General features: G+C 49.8%; 1 protein-coding gene across 6 annotated transcripts in view; it reads left to right on the top strand.

Moving 5' to 3' along the window:
- SLC25A25 (solute carrier family 25 member 25) overlaps nt 1–21452 on the top strand; it is a 40240-nt gene extending 18788 nt beyond the window's left edge. Inside the window, exons 1-11 of one of the 6 annotated variants that reach the window (XM_058302859.2) lie at nt 4319–5005; nt 13462–13588; nt 13677–13764; nt 14454–14489; nt 14785–14896; nt 16029–16187; nt 17464–17616; nt 17959–18066; nt 18180–18347; nt 18981–19131; nt 19242–21452. In XM_058302859.2, the coding sequence (XP_058158842.1) occupies nt 4787–5005; nt 13462–13588; nt 13677–13764; nt 14454–14489; nt 14785–14896; nt 16029–16187; nt 17464–17616; nt 17959–18066; nt 18180–18347; nt 18981–19131; nt 19242–19426 (1506 nt within the window). In that variant the 5' untranslated portion in view covers nt 4319–4786 and the 3' untranslated portion in view covers nt 19427–21452. Of the gene's footprint in view, nt 1–4198; nt 5006–10061; nt 11010–13461; nt 13589–13676; nt 13765–14453; nt 14490–14784; nt 14897–16028; nt 16188–17463; nt 17617–17958; nt 18067–18179; nt 18348–18980; nt 19132–19241 lie in introns of those variants that run through there. The other 5 variants (XM_058302860.2, XM_058302857.1, XM_004453037.3 and 2 more) reach the window with 5 other exon arrangements.
- Nucleotides 21453–22331: the final 879 nt, after the last annotated feature.

Genomic DNA, 22331 nt, shown 5'->3' with positions numbered 1-22331 from the left:
AAACCCCAGGCCTCCTTGACCCGTGTGGAGCTGGGCCATGCACAGTGCTGATGCATGCAAGTAGTGCTGTGCCACGCAGGGGTGTCCCCCGCGTTGGGGTGTCCCCTGCGTAGGAGAACTCCACGCGCAAGGAGTGCACCCCGTAAGGAGAGCTGCCCAGCTCGAAAGAAAGTGCAGCCTGCCCAAGAATGGCGCCGCACATATAGAGAGCTGACACAGCAAGATGACGCAACAAAAAGAAACACAGATTCCTGGTGCTGCTGATAAGGATAGAAGCGGTCACAGAAGAACACACAGCCAATGGACACACAGAGCAAACTACTGGGGGTGGGGGAATAAATTTTAAAAAAAAAATCTTCTTGCTATTTGTCTCATCAGTTCTTTGTTTCCCTTTGCTTCTTTTCCTATTTTCTTTTGGATCAATTGATAATTACTTATGATTCCATTTTATCTCCTTTGTTAGTTTATACCTATAATTCTCTTTTAATGATTGCTTTAGAAAATATACATATAAATTACTACAACCTATACTTCACATATACCTTTAAGAACCTTACAATACTATTCTTGTAGTGCAAGTCTGCTGGTGAGTCTTTCAGCTTTTTTATGTCTGGAAAAGGCTTTATTTTGCCTTCATTTTTGGAAGGTGTTTTTCTGGGTATAAAATTCTAGCCTGACAATTTTTTGACAGGAATCTGCTATAATCCTTACCCTTGTTCCTCTGAACATAATGGCTCTTTTTTCTCTAGCTCCTTTTTTTTTTTTTAACTTTATAATTTTGAGATAATTTTACACCTAGCTATTTTAAAGATTTCCTCTTTATTACTGTTTTTTGGGGATATATTTATGTGCCTTGCCTGTGCTTAGAGTTTGTAGATCTATAAATTTGTAGTTTTCAACAAATGTAGAAAAAAAGTTTGGCAGTTATTTAAATTTTTTTCTGACTCCCCTTCATTACTCCAATTACATGTAGATTAACCTGTTGAGGTGGTCCCACAACTCACTGATGCCCTGTTCATGTTGTTTTCTTTCATCTTTTTTTCATGTTTTTTTCCCTCTGTGTTTCATTTTGGATAGTTTCAATTTCTGTATCTTCAAGTTCATTAGTCTTTTCTTCTGCATTATCTAATTTGCTGGTAAAACTATCCTGTGTATTTTTTACCTAAGGGATTGTCATATTCTTCTAGAAGCTTGATTTGGATCTTTTTATATCTGCAGTGTCTCTTTTTAAGATGCTTGATCTTTCTGTAGCTTCTTGAATATAGGGAATATAGTTATAGTAATTTTTAATGTCTTTGCCTACGAATCATGCGTGTCATCTCTGTCAGTTACAATTGCTTGATTTCTGTCCTCATTGTGAGTCATATTTTCCTGCTTCTTTTCATGCCTGTTCACTTTTTATTGGATACTGGATATTTTTGCTTTCCTACAGATATTATCGAATACAGTTAGACTGTTTGAAAATAATTTGGGCTTGCCTTTTGTTTTTGTTTTTGTTTGTTAGGCCAGTAAAAATAATTTATTAGGAAATGGGAGAAAAGAGCAGAACTTGCTGAGAAATGGGAGAGAAAGGCAGAAATATGCTCTGAAATTTGGGTGTAGGCTCCTCTAGGCAGAGAGAGCCTGGGCTTGCTTTTTAAGCTTTGTTGGGTGGGAGAAGAACACTGTTGACTCTAGGGCTAGTTTTTCCCCATTACTGAGGCAAAACTCTCTGAGTTCTTCCTGGTGCTCCCTATATTATGAGATTTTTCCACTCTGGTTGGTGGGAATAAGTTCTCAGTCCTGCGATTCTTTTTGGTGGTTCTTTTCCCAGCCTCAGGTAGTTTCCTCACATGTATGTGCTGTGACTCTAGGGGACTGTCTTAGTTTCTCAGCTGCTAAAACAAATACCATACAGTGGGTTGGCTTAAACAGTGGGAATTCATTGGCTCATGGCTTTGTGAGAAGTTCAAAATCAAGGCATCAACAGGGTGATGCTTTCTTCCAGAATACTGTGGCATTCTGGGTTAGCTGTTGGTGATCTTTGTCCTTCGCTTTTCCTTCACATGGCAGTGCACATGGCAGTGTCTTTTCCTTTCTCTTCCAGGATCTGCTGAAAGGGGAGTGTATGTTTAAATAAGATTTTTTAAAAATCATATTAATTTTCATTAAAGGATTACTTGTTTATTTCAGGTTTAGCCTTGGACTGGTGCTTCTTTGGTAATAAAATTGCCTAGTTGCAGGAACAATCATTTTCTAGATAATCATAATGAAATAGTTAATAGTTATTGAGGGAAGCGGATGTGACTCAGCCACGTGGCACCTGCCTACCACACACGAGTTCCCAGGTTCGGTCCTGGTGCCTCCTAAAAGAAGACTAGCAAATGCTGCCTCTCATCACAACAGACGCCACCCCCAACTACAATGAGCAGCCAGCAGATGCCACACCCACCTCTCACGGGAGGTCCCGGGTTCACTTCCTGGTGCCTCCTGGGGAAGGAGAGCAAACAAACAATGAGCAGGCAGATGAGCGAACCAGTGGGGAGAGGGGGAGATAAATAAAGTAAATTTTTTTAAAAAATAAAAAAAATAAAAGTTATTGAGTGTTCCACATACTATAAGAGCTTTCTATGTTACCATCTAATTCAGTCCCCAAGCAACTCTATGAAGTAGGTTCTGTTAGTATCCTCATTTTGTATATAAGGATCTTAAAGTACAGAGAGCTAATAAGTAACTTAACCAAGCTCACGATGCTAGTAAGTGGCCAGAATTTGAACTGGCTCCTATGACTGGACATTCACTCAACATACAATGCTGCTTTTAGGTTAGGTTATTCTTTGTTTTGAGTCATCTTGCTGCCTGGCTCACTGCACAGGCCTGGCTCACCGCGTGGGCACACCTTTACCAGGAGGCCCTAGGAGTCAAACCTGGGTGCTCCCATATGGTCAGCAGAAGCCTCATCACTTGAGCCACATCCACTTCCCAAAGGTTATTCTATTTATCCAGTGAGGGGGCAACTGATAAAGCCTCCTCCAGTCTTCAGAACAAGCCTTGGGAAGTCCTGTCTTGCTTTTTCTTCTTGTGGTTTCTTATTTATTTTTACATACATACATGCATTCCTGGGTCACACATGCACATGATTCAGTTTCTCAAGTTATGAGAGGATAGTCAATGAATATAAATCTTCCATCTGCCTCTCATCCCTCAGACCCCCGTCTCCCCAAGTACCTTCCCTGCAGCCAGCCCTCTCTTGAGTTTTGGTATAGCCTTCAGATAGTCTTCATGTGCACAGACTTAGAAATAAATGGCAGCATACCATCTCCATCTCGCTGCACCTTGCATTTAACAAGCTATCTTGAGGTTATTCCACCACAGTAGGCAGAAAGCTGCCTTATTCTTAACAGCTGGATGGAGTTCCTTTGTATGACTTTTTCATCATTTATTTACCTATTCCTCTTTAAAAGGACTTTATGTTCCTTCCAAACAGATGCTATTATAAACAAAGCTGCAAAGAATATCCTTATATTATACTTACGTAATTTTCCCCGTTTGCAAATATATCTATAGGATAAATTCCTAAAAGTGGAATTGCTGTGTCCAAGGGCTTGTGTTTTTGAATGTTGATAGCTATTACTAAATTACTCTTCAGAGAGGTTACATTGATTTACACTCTCACAGCAATATATCAGAGTCTGTGTTTCCCTGTACCCTCCCCAACTAAGTTTATTAAACTTCTTTGTTGCTTGTGTCTTTAAAATAATGATTATGAATGCCACACCGAAGGGTCACCTTTGTGGCGTGTTTTCACAGTGGTTGGTCTTTGCATGTGTCTGCTAGTGAATTAAAAGACAAATGACCAAAGAGTCATTCCTTTCTATTCATGATCTTTTACTTAGTTAAGTCTACAGACTCAATCTGTGCCTGGTTCTAAGCATTAGGGACAGAAAGGACTGACACAGATCCTGCCCTCAAGGCACAGCAAAAGAAGTTACTACGATGGGGCGTGCGTTATATGTTAAGTATGGCTGGAGAAAACTGGATGATGAAACAAGGAAAAACGCTGCGAGATGTCTTAGGGAGCGTTGTCAAGGTCTTTCGATCTTGTTGAACTTGGTGGTAAATTTAAACGCCATCCCAGTAGCTAACCAGGTGGAGAGTAGGAAGTTGCGGATGAGCCAGGCTGGGGCCGGCTCCTGGAGGCTGCGGCCGGCCCCTCCCTGCAGCGTTGCTGGGCGGCGCGCAGGCAGCCGCCGGCCGTGTGCGCGCGGGATTGGAGGGAGGCTGTGGCTGGAATGATGAACACGGCAGTGTCGGCAGAGGTGATTGGCCGGGCCCTGCTGCAGTGAGAATGCAGCCTGGATGCTCGGGTCCTCAGCTCGTGTGATGATCATCAGTTGAATGAGGACAGCTGAATAATTGGGAGCTCGAAGTTGTTTCTGCCCCTGGAGAGGTCAGTTGGGCTATTGCTTTTTCCCCTAAAAAAAAAAAAAAAAAAAAGAAGCCAAACATTTGATCAGCGGCCACCTGCAGAGGGGAGTTTCTTATTGAAGACACTCCAGCTACTCTCCCTTCTGCCAGCAACCCGGCAAGGCTCTTGTAGACTGAGCTACTTCTCAGGCCAGGCACGACAGCAGTACTAGCAGCTTTGAAAAAGCAGGAAACAGCCCCTGCATGCTGAGCCTCCAGCCTTAGAGCGGCCCAGGCTCGTCTTCCACGCAGCTGTGTGCCAGAGACCCCCTTGGTGTCGTGGTCTCCTCTCTCGTCCCGAGCGCACAGTCGCCATCAGCAGCGTTTGGAGGGAGCCGTGATGCTGCAGATGCTGTGGCATTTTCTGTCTAGCTTTTTCCCTAGCGCTGGGTGCCAAGGCTCCAGAGAGGGCAAGGATGGTGAAGTCAGAGGCACCCAAGCGCCTGCTCGGGGAGACCAGGTGTCAAGCTTTTTGGGCAAGCAGGACGGAAAGGCTGAGGCCCCAGAAAAGAGACCCACCATCCTGCTGGTGGTCGGACCTGCAGAGCAGTTTCCTAAGGTAATCTCAAGAGGACTCCTGAGTTTGGGGGCTGGTTTGGGATCGTTTCCTAGAAAAACTGGGGTGCAGGGAGGAAGGCAGGACTTTTGAATAAATCGGTTTTGTATTGGGGGTAGGGAGAAGTGTTAAGACAACGAGGAAGCCCAAATCTTAAGGCAAAAATCTTTCTGTGGTCACTGTAAAAAGCTTTTTTGTCCTATTTTGACACCCCTAGCTGGCTGTTGAGGGAAGAAAGGTTAAATTCAATAGGAGATTTTTCATTTCGGCCCCAGAAAGCCATTCGAAAGTCCAGGGACCAAGTGTCTCAGCTTGTCTGAACCGTGCCAGGCGGACTGAGCTCAAGTGCCTACCCTGAGAGTTGAATGCAGTTGCCTGGAGCTGGGGAGGGAAGGCCTCTGCTGCACCCTCAAGGTCAGACTCCCCTTGCTTCAGGTCTGCCAACTACCGGCTTACCTGTGAGATCTGGGGGGTAGAAAGTGGAGGGGGGGTCAGGTCCCAGAAGCAGCTTCTGCAGGGAGCCGGAGCCTTCTGTCCACCCCGAGCCCTGGGCCTGTGCTTTACCTCATCCAGTCCTCACAGGAGTCGAGGGAAGTGGTAGTTTTCCCAGGGCGTAGCTGAGGAAATTGAGGTGCAGAAAGTTGCAGTAATTTGCCCCAGGGTTAAACAATTGAGAACTAGAGCTGAGATTGAACCCTAAACCGGTGATTCGAGTTCTCAGGCTTAAAAATAAAATTGCTGTTTGGCTGGGATTCCTCCTCCCTGCAGTAGGAGTGCCCTTGTCCATCCTCTGAGCTTGGGTCCTGTAGAGTCTCTCCTCTTGGAGGTCTCACCGGTCAGTTGGTCAAGGGAGCGAGATGCGGCACTGCACCTGGCAGATACCAAAATTTTTGTTGAATCCAATTGCTACATTGAAGAAATAACTCTTCATTTTCTGTTACTATAGGAAGGGACTTTTGATGCAACAACTTTTGCAGTCATTTGGGCATTGCGGAGGCTCCTTAGCATGTGATGGGCTCTCTGGTTTTTCAGAGTCTAATGGAGTCCGCATTCTGCCTGAGATGTACCTTCTTGATGCGCTATTGGAGGGTGTCACTTTCTAGCTGTTTTATTTTATTTTGTTTACTTATTTTTTCTGGCTTTGTTTTAGACAAGATAGGAAATGAGAGTGGCACTGCCATGAGGGACCTTTATCTACAGACCTGCTTGCCTTATGGCCTCAATTGGCTGGCTCCTTTTTTTTTTTTTTTGTACCGGGTGCTAGAGATTGAATCCGGGACCTCGTCTGTGGCAAGCTGGTGCTCAACTACTGAGCCATATCAGCTTACCCGAGTTGGGTTATTTTTTTTTTCATTTAGTTTTGCTTGTTGTTTGTTTTTGTTTTTTTTTAGAAGGCACCAGAAACTGAACCCAGGACCTCCCGTGTGGGAGGCGGATGCTCAGCTTGAGCCACATCCGCTCCCCTGGACACTATTTTTTTTCTCTTCTTTATTTTCCCCCCCCCCCCCCCCCCCCCCGGCTACTTTTTAGAGTCACCTACTTTGGGCTTTAAAAAGTCAATTGTTAGGAGCAGGTGTAGCTCAGTGGCTGAGTGCCTGCTTCCCGTGTGTAAGGTCCTAGGTTTGATACCCAGTACCGCCTAAAAAAAGTTTTTAAAAATTAAAGTTAATTGTTTAAAACATTATTATTTAAAATATTAAATTATTTAAACTAGCTGTTCCATTTCCCGGACTCATCCCAGCACCTCTTGCCAGCTCTCCCCACAGGGGTTGCCCTGCATTAGGCCCTTCTGTTCTGAACGGTGCAGGTCCTGGCCTGCAGAATCAAGAAGTTGGAGCTGTGGGGACTGAGCCCAAGACCCACACCGCTCACTGGCTCTGTCCCCAAGAGGGAGATGAATCAGTTGGTGGAGTAGGGGGGAGCGCTGCTGGTTTCAGCTTGGGTTTTTAACCACCCAAACAGAAGACGTGGGTTTGAAGCAATAAAACACATCTGGGGCAGTGAAGACTTTAAAAGCAGATGAACTGAGGCTTGGAATAGTAGGGGCACATATGCAGTGTATGTCCTTTTCCTGTGTATTCGGGGTTTGCAAATTGCTGGCTGATGGGCCTGGCCTCACTGTTTCTCTCGGGAAAAGGTCTCCAAAATATTATGGAAATCCGATAGAGGAGTTCCCTCTGGGTCTCAGGCGTCTCAGTTTCCCAGAAACACTACTGTGTTTTGCTCTCACTTCTTCTATTTAAATATGTCTCTTAGTGAGTCGGGTTCCTGCAAGCTTTCATTCTAGGAACTGTTCCAGTTTTCCCCTTTATCTTTGTCTTACAGTTAATCTGCAGTTGGAGAAGGAAGCCATTACTCTGGAGTGGGAGGTGCCCTCAGCGGCATTCAAGCTTTCAAATCCTGAGGGGCTGTCTTCTCCGAAGCTCAGAGAATTTTGCTCATTGTGTGTCTAATTGCCAAGTGTAGGCAGGTTTCATTGGAAACCGGCTACACTGGGCTGTCATGGCAACCTGATCACCAAATGACACTGCGGCCACAACAGCGAATGAGGTTTGAGAGCCTGAAGGGTGGGTGGGGCTCGCACCCCCGGATGCTCGCAAGGCTCCTTCACGGGTTTTTCTGGCTTGGCCTGAGTCATTGCAGAGGAGGGGGAGATTCCTTATGACCTAATGCTAAATAAACTCCCACAGCACCCTTCCTTACCTGTTCTTATTCTCGGTATTCCCACGTTTACAGGAAGCACCGCTTGTCTTGGGGTGTGACAGTGGTGGAACAAGGAAAGCTCGTGGGACCATTAGCATGTCTTGAGGGTGAGGAGCTGCTGCTTCACAGATTAAATGAAATCTGATACTACTAAATTCTAAGGGATCTAGAGCTAAAGTCATTCTTTTTGAATACCAGTTGTCATAGTAATGGACACCAGAGTTAAGGAAAGGAAAGTAGATCTGGCTCACAAAATTAGAATAAGTAAAGAGTGCAGAGAAGAATTGCTGTTGGCAGGAGGGCGAACGATGCAGTGCGTTATGCCAGGATCTTGGGAACAGCCGAGCAGGTATGAAGCGGCAGGGATGGAATATGAGTCTTTGGTCTTCTTCCTGGGATTTCTCATACATGTTCAGAAGCGGTAAAACTGATACTTTTTTTGTTTTTTAGCTAAGGGTAAGCTTGCTTAGGTCAGCCTTTCCCACATCTATGCTACTTTCCAATATGAGATATTGCTTAAGGTAATTCTGTCTCTAGGACCAGTGTAGGTCCCTGGTCTGTTTTAAGTGGATGTTGTACGAGAGGCCTGCCCTGGGTGCAAGGCTCAGCCCTGCCACTGACAGACTGAGCAAACCAGGTCAGTAGCATAGTTGGTTTAAATAAATAAGCGAACACCAATTTAAGTTTGTCCAATGAAGACATTCTGTGAGACTCTCAGTAGCAGAAATAAAAAGTTCAAGCCCTTTTTTAAAACTAGTGTTGGAATAGAATTAATGCTGGTGTTGTAAAAAAAATGTCTTGATAGGCACATGCTGAACATTCCTGATCCCATGATACTGTTAATCCATGTGGAGTAATAAGCTTTGTTATGGTTAAGGAGATTCCATTCAGTTATTTCCAGAAAACAATTGCTCTTATTTGATGACGCTTTAGTAATTTTTCCTTACATTACAGAATATAGGTTTCACTTTTTAATTGGTGTTTCCAGATCATCTCAGATTTGTTTTGTAAATACATCATAAAACCAAATGGTACAGTTATATTGACCAAAATTATTTGAAAAATATACTTTATTGGGAAAAATATCTCCAGTCGAGCCCCTTATTCATTCAAAATGTTTGCCATTTTATATTGGCATAGCTGCAGCCATCACTAAAACCAGATACTTCAGCAGATCTGTACAATTTATTTTGGTTTTGGAAACACATGAGTAATTTAAGGAATAAAGACCATCATTTGAAGAGTCAACCATTTATAAACATGAACCTTCTTTAAAATAAAAATAATAATAGTCTCGTTGAGTTGGATAGAATGCCCTGGCGAGTCTCTGTTGGCACTCTCAGAAACAAATCTGAGGCCATGTGTTTGCTTCCCGCAGTCCTAGAGGTTGACTGTGCCCAGGTAACCTGTTCAGAAGCTGCTTATCCGCTTCTTTAGCGATTAAGGCATGAGGCTAGTTCCAGGCAAGGGGGCTCAAAGGCTTGAAACTATAATCCTCTGCCTTCAAGGACCCCAGTGGTAGAGATAAGATGTGGATAAAAATAGCCCAAAGTGGAATCTGGATTGGGCAGCTTAAGAGACAGCTGAGTTCCACGGATATAAGTGGAGGCTGAGTGGGCCTGTTTTTACAGACCTATCAAATCTCTTCTAAAAGAGGGTGACTGTCACATAATTTGTTAAAATCTCCGTTTCATAATGTACATAAGCATCATCATCTGATTCTAAAATCCTCTATGAATTCTTGAAAAACTTTATAGCAAACTAAAAAATTCCTCTTAAATTTGTCGATCCCCAAATCATACCCATTGGTTTTTACCCATCCTGGTAGTGGGAATGCTTGTTCTATACTGGGAAGTGGAACAGCGGCCGTGGCCCCCCCTTGTCTTCCTGACGTCGTCTCTTCCTCCGCAGCAAGTGTGCTGGCATGTGAGGTAGGCAAGGAATGCGGTTGAGAATGCAGGCTGGGCTGGCGAGCATCCTCCTCAAATAAGGGTAAAGCCTTGAGACTTTCATGCTGATACTCAGTACACTAGAGGACTGAGATTTTCTCTCTCACCATCGTCATTAAAAACGGTGTTCTAGCACAGCACTGACCGGGAGAACTCGTGTGCTGATGGAAGTGTCCAGCCTGCGCGGGGCTGGTGAGCCCTACAGTGCAGCCTATACAATTGAGAACGCCATTCACAACTTCATTTAATTTTCATTAATATAAATTTGTAAAGCTTCCCTATTGATCAACCCAGTTCTAGATGAAAAAGCTGTGACTATACTGAATTGTCAAGTGTTTTGAGTCATCAGGGGTTTTGATGACTAAATCTTTGGGTCTCATGTGAGGCCCTGCCTACCCTGGTGTAATATTTCTAGGGAGTCCCTCAGCACAAAGGCCTTTAGCCAGCTAGCATCCTCTTCCCACCCCCATCATGTGAGCCCCTCAGCGCTTCTGAGACCCCGAGGCGAATCCTTCTGAGCGACTGGTCGTGAGCTGCTCAGATTGCAGTGTGGCCTGGGAAAGGTAATGCGAGCCGCGGCGGGCTGGGCGCTGTCTGGAGCGGAGCCAGCCCTGCCCAGGCAGCTCGGGGGCAGCTCCCCCTTGCGGATGAACGAGTCCCCTCCCTCCGACTCCGGCCTTCAGAGCTAAACTGGACCTGTTCTCAGTGGCACTGATTCTCTCCCATCCACATATTTTCTCTGCTGGGAATGATTTACTAGGAGAAGAAAAGCATGGAATCGTGTGACGCCTTTGGGGACCTTGCTGGCTGTCCGTTTGGAGGGGTTGGCAGCCAGAGAGTGAAGGTTTGTTTGGGCATGAACTCAGGGCAAGGCAGAATGCTCTGCCCCTCTCCCTGAAGAGTTGACTGCCGGGAGCAGGTGACGCGAGTCCTGATCTTTACACGTCTCCGCTTGAGCAATCGGGGGCCGCCTGTCTAGGCAGTGCAGTGGGGCTGTTCTCATTGGCTGTTGGCGGGGACTGACAGTGGGTGGATTTTTCTTGAATTAAGTAAAAGGGCAGGGCTCAAGCAGCCAATGAGAGCTGGGCCCCAGTATATCTTGTGCAAGTTTCACTGGGACAGCCCGCATTTGCCATTCTTCACGCTGCCAGAACTTGCTCGCCGGTGGCGGCTGAGCACCCAGCCTCCCTGCCAGCATGCTCTGTCTGTGCCTGTATGTGCCGCTCATCGGGGAGGCCCAGACCGAGTTCCAGTACTTCGAGTCCAAGGGACTTCCTGCCGAACTGAAATCCATCTTCAAACTCAGTGCCTTTATCTCCTCCCAGGAATTTTCCACCTATCGCCAGTGGAAGCAGGTCTGTGTGGACAAGCAGGGCAGGGGGTGAAAGGCGGTGCGCATTCGCTCAGTGTTTTTGACAGGCGTGGATGAGCAGGTTCGAGGGTGTGCACACGTGAAACGGGCACTGCCGACAGGAAAGAGTATCTGGTCTGTGGGAGTTTTCCCCGGTTGTCCTGTGGCTACAGCCAGCAAAAGGTCTCCATCACAGGAATGACCGGCTTTCATGTGACCTACAAGGAAGGCAGGATTGTCAGGCAGGCACTTGTGGGAGATGGAATCCTGGAAAGGAACCTCCGTGCTGGAGCTGGGTTTCCTGAGGAGTACTAGGGCTAGAGGGGGACTTGGGTGGGCAGTCCAGCTGCTGCAGGGGTGTTTCTCTGAGCTTGTGGGAGAAGGCAGAGAGGCTCCTCTTTTAGGGCCCAGGGTATGACCCCGCAAGGGCTGGAGCGAGCTGGCAGGGGCCGTGCACCGGATGAAACAAAAGGACGTACAGGGGGAAGGAGGCCTTGGCATGTTCAGCCGCTGGCTCTCAGACAGCCCTGTGGAGCATCACCGTTTTAAAGATGCGGAAACAGCTCCTAATGGAGTGTCTCTGCATCCCTGTTAACCAGATTCCCGTGCTTCCCCCAGGGTCCACGATGGCCGTGGAGGTCAGACAGTGTGCAGTGGATGGTGGTTTGTATATCCTAGGAAGGCAAAAGAAAGGTCCACTTGTTGTGAGGGCGAGGCAAGTGCTTTGAGGATATTTTGAAATCACCTGCAATGAACACATCCTTGGGTTATCTGTATCAAAGAGCATTCCGCATGACGTTTGCTTCCTCCTACATGAATGTAGATTCTATTTCTGCTCCTGCCATAAATCCCTAGTGATAATTCAAATCAGTCTTGGCTGAAAGCACAAATGTCTTCAAGAGGTTAAGGTAGATCTAGATAACAGATAAAATATGTACCAGCATGCGGCCAACTTCCTAGATGTGTTGCATGCCTAAGTCTTTGGACCACATCACATCATGTCAGGTCACAGCATTGTCTGTCCGGGCCTCCCACCTCTTGGCGTGTCTTGTGGCCAATCAGTCACAAAGAGCCATCAGGTGGTTCAGAGTGCTGCCTGAGAGTAGTCAATATTTTAGTCATTTGAGAGCATGAGCTAGCCAGGGTCCATCAATTGTCAAATCCCAAATGGCTCAAAATACTTTTACACCCATATTGGTTTGTGGATAGTGAATATGTTTTCTTTCTGAGAGAATCAGGAAACACAGGAATACTATCACCATTTTCCGTAGGAGACTCAGTTCTAGTTTTGACATAATTGAGGTGTAGCTGGGTTGGAGTAACTCCCTTGTGTCCTCCACGTTCTTGAGACCCTTTAGAACGGCAGTGGGGTCTCTAAAGAGACAGCTCTGGAGTCTGGCAGACCCAGCTTGAATCCCACCTGCCCCTTCACTAGCTGTATGATCTTGGATAAATTCCTTAACTTCTCCGGGCTCCTGTCCGCTTCTAAAGTGGGGAAATGATAATACCTCCCTCCTAGAGCTGTTTGCGTGACTCCCGGTGTTCTTAAAAGTGAAGCATTTAGCATGACCTGAGGCACATGGTATGTGCTTGGTAAATGTTCACTATTTTGTGGAGAAATGGAGAAATTCCACCAGGTGCCGAGTATCCCGCCACCAGCATCCACCACCGATTGCAGCTGCTGGAGAAAGCAGTCTCTTAGAGTTACTAAACTATTGTTAGGTAGAGTTGCACTGGTTTTAAATTACCTGATTGAGAAAGCTGATGTTGGTTATATCATCTGGCTTCCCCCCAAGAATAGGGACTGGTAGTGCCATCAAGCACAGAACATGCCCGAGAATAGTTCCCCGTGGCCCATACCCCTTCTCCAGCCTCCAGAGTTCTGCCTGGTAGTGATTCTGCCAAGCGGCCATTGGCAGGGTCCTGCTCTGCCCCTCTCTTCACCCTGGCCACTAAGTGTTCTTGGGCCAGTGCCACTTTTAGAAATAAAAAGAGCAAGCTTCAGAGTTCCTGCTGGACTCTGGAGTTCCGAGACCAGTCCCCTATTTAGACAGGGAGCATGTGGGGTTGAGGCCTGTTGCCAGGGACAGCGCTGCGAGGGAGCTAAGCAGCTGACCCTGGCTGCACAAGCTGGTTTCCAGAAGGCGCCAAGCCCTCCTCTTTTGGCTTCCATCTGCAGGCATCCTCCCTGGGCTGCTTTTTTCTCTTTGCTTGTGAGGGAAGCAAGGTGGGCCCCCGCGTGGGTTCTGGCCAGCACTTGGAGGTTTACGTGGTGGCTCTGGGAAGTGGGTAAATTGACATGGTGGCTTTGGGCATAGAGTAGAAGCATCTTGTGTTCTCTGGGCCACCCCTGTTCATGGATTAGTGCGGCCATTTCCTTGGGACAGGGCCCTAGGAGGTGCGAGGGAAAGGCTGGCACACGAGCTAAAGGACGAAACACTACTTTTGTTTTATAGAAAATTGTACAAGCCGGAGATAAGGACCTTGATGGGCAGCTCGACTTTGAAGAGTTTGTTCATTATCTCCAGGATCACGAGAAGAAACTGAGGCTGGTGTTTAAGAGTTTAGACAAAAAGAATGATGGTAAGCCTTGCTTTCCGGGGTGCCAGCTGACCCCACCTTGGGCCTCTCAGCATGACTGGCTTCTGGCTCACCGACTCTATTGTTGCAGGACGAATCGATGCTCAGGAGATCATGCAGTCCCTGCGGGACCTGGGAGTCAAGATATCTGAGCAGCAGGCAGAAAAAATTCTCAAGAGGTGAGCGTTCAGCCAGCATTTGTAGTCGGGTTAACAAAAGTGTGATGAAAGCAAAGTTCTCAGACTAACTCTGTGGTGTCATTCACTGTGTTGACCTCGTTTCTCCAAACTTCAACTTATGGTTTGAAAGGATGTGAGTAAGTGACCCCTCCCAGAGGCAAGCAGCTCCCCCAGGCCACAGGTCAGCTCCCACTTGAAGAGTCACCGAGTACCTGGACTTAGGCCTGTTCACCAGTGACCCATGAAGAGAAAGACTAGTCAGGGGATGGCAAGTAGGTGAAAGGCGAGCAAGGAGTGTCCTACTCTACTCGCGGAGGAGGGAAGAGGCTCCCTTCTCCACACATGGTTCCCGGTAGATTCCTGCATCACATGTGCTGCCCTGAAAGCTGAGTCCCCGGCCAGCTGCTGGCCTTTGGGACAGTGTGGTCGTTCCCAATGTACCAGGAAATCATATGGAAAAGCCCTAGAAGGTGCTTTCTCTTCTGGCTGAGGCTTTCCAAAATCCTGAGGCCCAAATGCTGGCTTGTCCTTAGGGGCACACCCAGGGTGGCTGTGGAAGGGACGTGTCCTTGTGCTGTGATGTACCCCGATGCCTTTGGACGTGTGCTTGCCTCACTAACATCTGCTCAGGGCACTTATTTGTGTTGTTTTTCCTCTCTCCTCTGCATCCTCCTTTGTCTGTCTGTCAGAATACGGACGGGCCATTTCTGGGGCCCTGTCACCTAGTAAGTATCTGTGGTGTCACCCTGGTGACCGCCCCCCTCCTTGACTTCTGCGCCTGCTGAGATGGGGTTCTTGTGGGCCAGTGGATCGCCTTTTTGTGTAAACTGGGGTGTGGTGTCACCTGGCCTCTTCTCATGGGGGCAGGAGGAACGCTTCTTCCTTGGCGGAGGCACCCTCTGTGGCCATGGCCCCTGCCCTTGGCTGTCCTGGAGGTGGGAAGTGCAGCTGACAGATGGGGCGTGTTGACCGAGGGCACCGTGGCGTGTCTGCTCACCGGCAACCGCGTTTTCCTTGCAGCATGGATAAAAACGGCACGATGACCATCGACTGGAATGAGTGGAGAGACTATCACCTTCTGCACCCTGTGGAAAACATCCCCGAAATCATCCTGTACTGGAAGCATTCCACGGTGAGGCCCACACGCCCGGTGCCTGAGCGTGTTTTCACCGGGCCTCCCTCTGCCAGCTTCCGTCCCATCCCCGGGGCGTGGGGGCAGGTCTCTTCAGCCGTGAGACTGTCGGCTCCTCTGCCAGCCATGCACAGCCACCCACACGTGGGCCAGCATGACCTGCCTGATCGGCGGGCATGTGCTCCCGTCCCCACATGTTCCCTGCTCCTTGAGGTCCATTTCAGATTCCCCTAGCCCCTAACACTTGTTCTTTTCTTCTTCCTGAGGGGTGGGGGACGGGAGAGGAGGCTCCTCGGCAGTGAACAAACATGTAGAGCTGTTAGGTTTCTCCCCCACCGCCCCATTTTTTGTGGCACTTATCGGCCCTGGCCACGCTCCCCCTTGACTTGCGGTCAGCTGCATGTCTGTCGCCCTGGGAGGGGAGGCCAGAGATACTCCTCGTTACCCGTCTCCCTTAGCACCCAGACCAGAGCCTCACCCTCAGGGGAGGGCCATCCGTCGTCTTGGTTGGGTGAAGTTGAGTGAACTTCTGTAGGGATAGGACCAGGCTGGCCAGTGTCTCTGGACTTCAGCCCTGGGCCACAGCAGAGCTGGCTCTGTCTGCCTAGCCAGAATGCCGTCCAGAAGAGAGGGTGTTTGCTGGCATCACAGCCCTGTCATATTTACTTAGGACTTGCACAGTGTTCTGCCAGCATGATCTGGTTACACATCAGGGTTCAGAGAATTTTCCCCCCAACTTGATCCTTTCAGTAAGGCCAGCCTGGTGATCCTTAGCTGATATGCCTTTGTAAGCTGTTCTTGCAGGAGCTTCCTAGTGGTATTTGAAAGAACTGACAGAAGGGTTTTGTAATGAAAGATTTCTCTCCCTGATCTCTTTCAGCCATAATCTCCTCAGATTCTATACTGGAGCCTCTCTAAGGCCATGAACAGGGATGAGGGCTTAGCTGCCTTCACACAGTGAAGGAGGGGGGCTCAGTCAGCTTCCTACCCAGAATCCTTGGCATTCTCACCATTCGTTTGGCCCCTTGGGAGGTGGGCCATTCTGGATAACCGCCCACCCCCAGCTCTCCTGGGAGGGCCAGGACCTGCTCCGGTGTAAGGGTTGTTTCAGCTCTGTTGGTTTTCCTCACAGATCTTCGATGTGGGGGAAAACCTGACGGTCCCAGATGAATTCACAGTGGAGGAAAGGCAGACGGGGATGTGGTGGAGACACCTCGTGGCAGGAGGCGGGGCGGGGGCTGTATCCAGAACCTGCACAGCCCCCCTGGACAGACTCAAGGTGCTCATGCAGGTACGCAGGAACACGGCCGCCCCGCCGGGCTTTCGCTTCGGGCCCAGTGGCTTGCTTTCCCTCCCTCGGCTGTAGCCCTGCTTTGGGGCCATACCTTCAAAGCCAGTGAATTAGACTGGAATTCTTGCTCAAGCAAGGGTAACTTTAGATCCAGGCCAGGTGACCTTTTGAGTATAGCTGAACTAATTTTATCTGACATACTTAAGCGAGGCATCGGGTTACAGGGACTTAAGACAGGTGAATCCAGTGAGAACCGGAGTGTGGCAGGAAACTATTTCCTTAGGCACATCTTATGTTGGGCACTACACTGGAGGGGGTGGGACAGTGAGCACATCCTCACCTGACCCTCAGATGCCAGGTGGAAGCAGCGCCGTTACCTTGGCTGGGCGCTTGACTCCATGTCCACAGGGTAGAGATAAGCTAGAGTGATGTCAGGCAAAATTGCACAATTGACTTGCACGAGGATGCTCTGTTGGACTTTGGTGTTGGTCTGAACAGTGGCCAGTCACCCTTTTGTCCCCTAATTGCCTCCTAGCACTTGGTGTGCCAGGAACCCTGCTCAGGAAAGTTGCCAGCTTTCTCTTCCTCCTTTGTTCCCCTGGGCCTCCCTTGGTGAGAAGTCTGTTAGTGAGAAATGTGAACTCCCTGTATTGCATTGAAGCAAGGGAGGCAAGAGTGGTTGAGAGAGAAGAGCTGGACATCTGCCCTGGGTTTCCACCCCAGCTCCTCGCTTACCAGCAGCGTGACCTTGGGCATGTCACTTCACTTATCAGGTTCCCATTCCTCTGGAAAATAAAGGTTGAACAAATTGCCTAATCAATTGGGTTTTTAAAAAAACAATTCTCAGTAATGCTGTAGAGATTAAACACAGTCCTTGAGTGGAATGATGCAAAGCCACCCAGCAGGGGGTATGGATTGGCCCTAGTTTGATCATTGTTGAAGCTGAGTGATGGGTTCCCAGAAGCTCATTGTGTAACACTCTCTGCTTTTGTATATGTTTGAAAAGTTTCCACAATACAAAGCTTTTTTTTTTTTTACTTTAAAAAATAGTTCCTGTGCAAGAGTTTGGCACAATGCTGGCATACAGATGTGCAGTAAAAGCTGGTTGAGCCTCAGTCAGTCCTGTTTGAGTCTCACAGTGCTGACTTAGTCTTCAGAATGCCAACAGGGACGAGCCTTCCTGCTGACCTTGGTCAGTAGGAAGCGGCTCTCGGTCAGGAGGCGGCAGTCCTGGGGCCCAGCTGCGTTGTTTGTGACTGCTCGTTGTTCTCTGCAGGTCCATGCCTCCCGCAGCAACAACATGTGCATCGTTGGCGGATTCACCCAGATGATTCGAGAGGGAGGGGCCAGATCACTCTGGCGGGGCAACGGCATCAACGTCCTCAAAATTGCCCCCGAGTCAGCCATCAAGTTCATGGCGTATGAGCAGGTGAGGACTGGGCTCCCCCGGAAGAATCAGCAACTGGCGGCCGTTTGCTGAGCATGCGTGGCCCTGAGATCCCCACCCTGCTGATTCCCAGGAGCCTGGAGCAAGTCACTGTACACCAGGGAGAGCAGGGCAAGGCGGGAGACCGGAGGCCGGTTCTGTCCCTGGCTTGGCTTCCGGTTCCACTCTGGGCCAGTGCCTTTCGTTTCTGAGCAGTACAAAATGTGTCCGGGACACGAGGTCTCAGCTAAAACTGACTGGCTCAAGGAGGGGTCGGGGTGGGCGCAGGGGTAGGAGCTCTGATCTCTGGGGCTCATCACTTTGGTTTTCTGCTCCCTGTTCTAGATCAAGCGTCTTGTCGGTAGTGATCAGGAGACACTAAGGATTCATGAGAGGCTTGTGGCTGGGTCCTTGGCAGGTGCCATCGCCCAGAGCAGCATCTACCCAATGGAGGTGAGCGGCCATCTGGGTCCTGGGGGTAGGACGGGGCACGGTCGGGGCACGTGGGAATGGGAATGAGGAGTGGTCTGCGCTCGTGCTTATGTCTCTGCTGTCTGGTTCTGCAGGTTCTGAAGACCCGCATGGCCCTGCGGAAGACAGGCCAGTACTCGGGCATGCTGGACTGTGCCAGGAAGATCCTGGCCAGAGAGGGGATGGCCGCCTTCTACAAAGGCTACATCCCCAACATGCTAGGGATCATCCCCTACGCCGGGATAGACCTAGCCGTCTACGAGGTGAGGCCCCAGAGGGCCAGGCCCCTGGAACAATGCGGGAGACACTCAGCAGCCCTCGCCTACTGAGCCCCACCCATTGTCCCCCAGCAGTCCTGTGGGCAACTGGGGATGGTGAGAACAAGGAACACACCAAAGACTGGGTCTTCTTACAGCCTCATTTTTGTTGATTGCAGTGGTCCGGTAGGAGGGTCCACGCAGGGCTCCTGTCACACTGCCTGCCCCTTGCAGCCCCACCCTAGCTCCTGTGAGCCCTGCTCCCAGGTCTTCTACTTCCAGGGGCTTAGCAAGCCAATCTCCAGAGCATGGTGGTCTTTGGTGGCTCACTGGGCCCTTAAGCTCCTGACAGACTCGAGAGCACAGAAGTCAGGCTGTTTTTTAGGTGCTCTTCCCTCTACTGCATTCCCCCCCCCCCCCCCCCCCGGCCCTAACCAAGAATCCCCAGTGACAGCAGAAGCAAAGGGCAAAGTGGGTGCTCGGCAAGCCACAGGCACAGCCTGGGCCAAATGACAGTGGCCTCCCAGCTCCTGTGACAGGAGGATCCAGTAACTGTTCCATCCATCTCTCACTGCCTTATAAGTTCTTCCATGGGATCCACAGGCTCTTTGACTCATCCAACCCTGTTTTCCCTTCCAGACGCTCAAGAACGCCTGGCTGCAGCGTTACGCAGTGAACAGCGCCGACCCTGGCGTGTTTGTACTCCTGGCCTGCGGCACCATGTCCAGCACCTGTGGACAGCTGGCCAGTTACCCGCTAGCCCTGGTCAGGACCCGGATGCAGGCGCAAGGTACGGCTGAGCCCACGCCAGCCCGCAGGGTCAGGGTCCTCGGGAGGCAGGTGGGGAGGGAGGGCGGTGCTGATGTCAGGCGTCTTATGGGTGGTGGCCTCTCGTTGCAGCCTCCATTGAGGGTGCTCCCGAGGTGACCATGAGCAGCCTCTTCAAGCACATCCTGCGGACCGAGGGGGCCTTCGGCCTCTACCGGGGGCTGGCCCCCAACTTCATGAAGGTGATCCCGGCAGTGAGCATCAGCTACGTGGTGTATGAGAACCTGAAGATCACCCTGGGCGTGCAGTCACGGTGACGGGAGGGCGGGCGGCCCTGCCCGGCGGACTCGCTGCTCCTGGGCCCGTGGCCCCAGGACGTGTAGCCATCTCATTCTGTGAATGCGCCGACACTAAGCGGACTTGAGCCAAGCTGTGAAAGCCCTGGGAGGTGCCTGCAACGGGCGGGGCGGGGGGCGAGCGGGCGCGCCTGCCGGCTGTGTCCTGCGGACCCTGGCTGATCCTCAGGTGGATTCCCAGGAAGACCCGTGGATATTCCTCAGGGTCCAGGGGTCCGCAGGATTCAGGCTCACGTGCGTCGGGACGGGGACATTGCCTGCAGTGCCTGCCATACAGCAGAGCTTGGGCGCCGGCTTAGTTCGTCCATCTTGCCCTAGCAGCCAGACCATCGGCCGCAGGCTCTCTGCCCTCTGGCTTGCTGAGCGTTTTCCCCATGCCCGCTTGGCGTCTCTCCTCTCTGCTGTTTTAATGTGGCAGGAGGTGGACTACCAGCCCATTCCCCACGCCCTCCTCGTTTGTCTCCTCTCAATCCGTGGTAAGCGGTGATTTCCGCTGACTTGACAAACCTTGCTTCCCAGCCTATAGCATCAGTGCTGACCTGCTCGTGCAGGGCAGAGGTGGAGTCTGGCTTCTGTGCTCATCCTCCCCTGAGCCCCTCCTTGGCTTCCCCCAGATGGGCGCCTGGATGTGCGCGTGCATGTGCGCGTGCGTGCTGGAGGGGCAGGGTCGAGGCCAAGCCCACCCACTGCTGCCCGGCTTCCCGGCGCGTGGCTTTATGAAGGTGGCGCTGGGTCTTGGAAGCCAGAGGACCCTGCTCCCTGCTTGGGGTCGCGTGGTGCTCTGAGCTGGCCCCGCACAGTCAGGACTGACACCGGCTCAGAACCAAACCCACCCTCCCTGCTCTGAGGCATGAGGGCAGTGGGGGAGAGCTTCTTAGGGGGAAGGGCAGAGCTTCTGTCCCATGTCTGCATCCCCTGGTAAGAGAAGGAAAAGGTATTAAAGGCCTTAATTACGTATTGTTGGGAAAAGGGTTTTGCTCAGAGAGGCAAGCTGGACAAACGCGCAAGTTCTTTGCTTCCAGAGAGAAGACAAAGGGAGTAAGTAGATAGGTCTGCTGCCTGCGTTAAAGTCTATTTCTGATGTCCCCGGGGATTTATGTCCAATCCCAATTGGGGCAAAGTGGGACCAGCCTCACATTCCACTGACATAATGTATCACACTGCTTGGAGCCTATTTATTTCATATTTATTTGAACAGAGTATATCCTAACTATTTTTATAGATTTGTTTAATTAATAGCCTGTCATTTTCACGTTCATTTTTTATTCATATTTATGTTCATGGTGATTGTACCTTCTCAGCACCGGGCGGTGGGGGTGGGGAGAGGAAAGGATGGAGGCCCGTCCTGCTGCCCAAGTGTATGTCGTCTCTCCAAAGAAATTCCTCCCAGTTGGAGCCGGAGAAGAAAGGCGAGGGGCGGGTAGGGAGCCGGCCACAGGGGAGGCCTTTGGCAGGTCAGTCTGGGCTGGCACTCCTTGGGAGCTTCCTGTTACTTAAGTGTCCAGCAAGGAATGAGCCCAGGAAGCCTCGGAAGCTGAGGGAATGAAGGCCTGTTTAGGGGTAGAAGGCCTGGGAGAAATCTCAAAAAACAGTGATGAAAGTCCAAATCATTTCCTGGACTGGGAGGATTTCTTTACTTCACCCTTTTGGAATCGAAAGGCAGTGAGGTTCCTCTCACTGTGGATTTAGGCTGAGCGGGTGGGGGCCTTGAGGAGAGGGCAGCCAGCCCCCCATTCCAGTTTATAAAGTGGGCTCCCTCCCGCCGCCCCTGCTCAACAATGCTGGTCAACTTGCAACTCGACAGTTGCACTTCATTCTCCTAGAGTGGCCTAATGAGGAAATTTTAAATAGGATGCAAAGATCAATGCAAAATTATTGTTACATATAAATATATATAGTTACAACTGGACTTTGTCAAAAAGCAAATTAAGATTAAGAATTGGAAGTTGTCATTTAAAACAGGCTTCTAATAAAGTTTCAAAGCCGATGATGGAGCCATGATTTTTCTGGTTTGGGCTTGAGTGGTTTGGGGGCATCTACATGTTAGAAGACGAATCCTTTTTTCCCATCAGAATCCTCAGCAGTCGCCCCATCTTGGCTGCTTGAAGGCACTGCCTCTTTAAACTGGGTGCTCGTTAGATTTGGGGGCTCTAGACAAGGACAGTAGGGCCCTCTGCGTGGCCGAGCCTGCCGGCATCCTCAGCTGAATCCATTCAGCCGGTCTTGGGCTCTGGCTGATCACTTCTGCTCACACGTCGTCACGTGGCCCCAGGCCCGGTCCACTCCCCTCTGCACCTCGCTGGCTGCTCCTTCTCAGCCTCTTGGTTGCTTCCTGCCAAAGCTTCTGAGGGCTAAGTGTCGGCAGGCCCCAGGGCAGCCTCAGCCCCTTCTCTTTACACTTAGTACCTCACCCAGTGTCATGGCTTAAATTGCTATATTTAGATGACCCTCATTTTCTATTTGAACTAACTCCAGATTTAAAAATCCAACTACCAATTCAACCCCTTCACTTGAATGACTAATAGGCATCCCAGGTTTAATATGTCTAAAACCAAACTCTTAATTTGCTTATCCCATGCCATCATTTTCCTCATCCCAGCAAATGGCAACTCATTCCTTCTAGTAACTTAAGCCAAAAACCTTGGAGTCTTCCTCGACTCCTTGTTTGCCTGTTATTCTATTTCAAATCCACCAGCTGGTCCTGTCAACTCCACCATCAAAATAGATCCCAAATCTGACCACTTCTCCTGACCGCCTCGCTGAGCCAGAGTGACCCTTTGAAAAGTCTGGTTCCTTCACAACCCTGCTCCAAACCCAGATGAAAAGGGGCTCAGCCCTGTTCGTGGTCAGGGAGCAGCAAAACCAC

Source organism: Dasypus novemcinctus, chromosome 8, assembly GCF_030445035.2.
Source record: "Dasypus novemcinctus isolate mDasNov1 chromosome 8, mDasNov1.1.hap2, whole genome shotgun sequence".
Taxonomy (NCBI): domain Eukaryota; kingdom Metazoa; phylum Chordata; class Mammalia; order Cingulata; family Dasypodidae; genus Dasypus; species Dasypus novemcinctus.
Note: the sequence above shows the minus strand (reverse complement) of the source record. Positions and strands in the feature narration are given on the sequence as shown.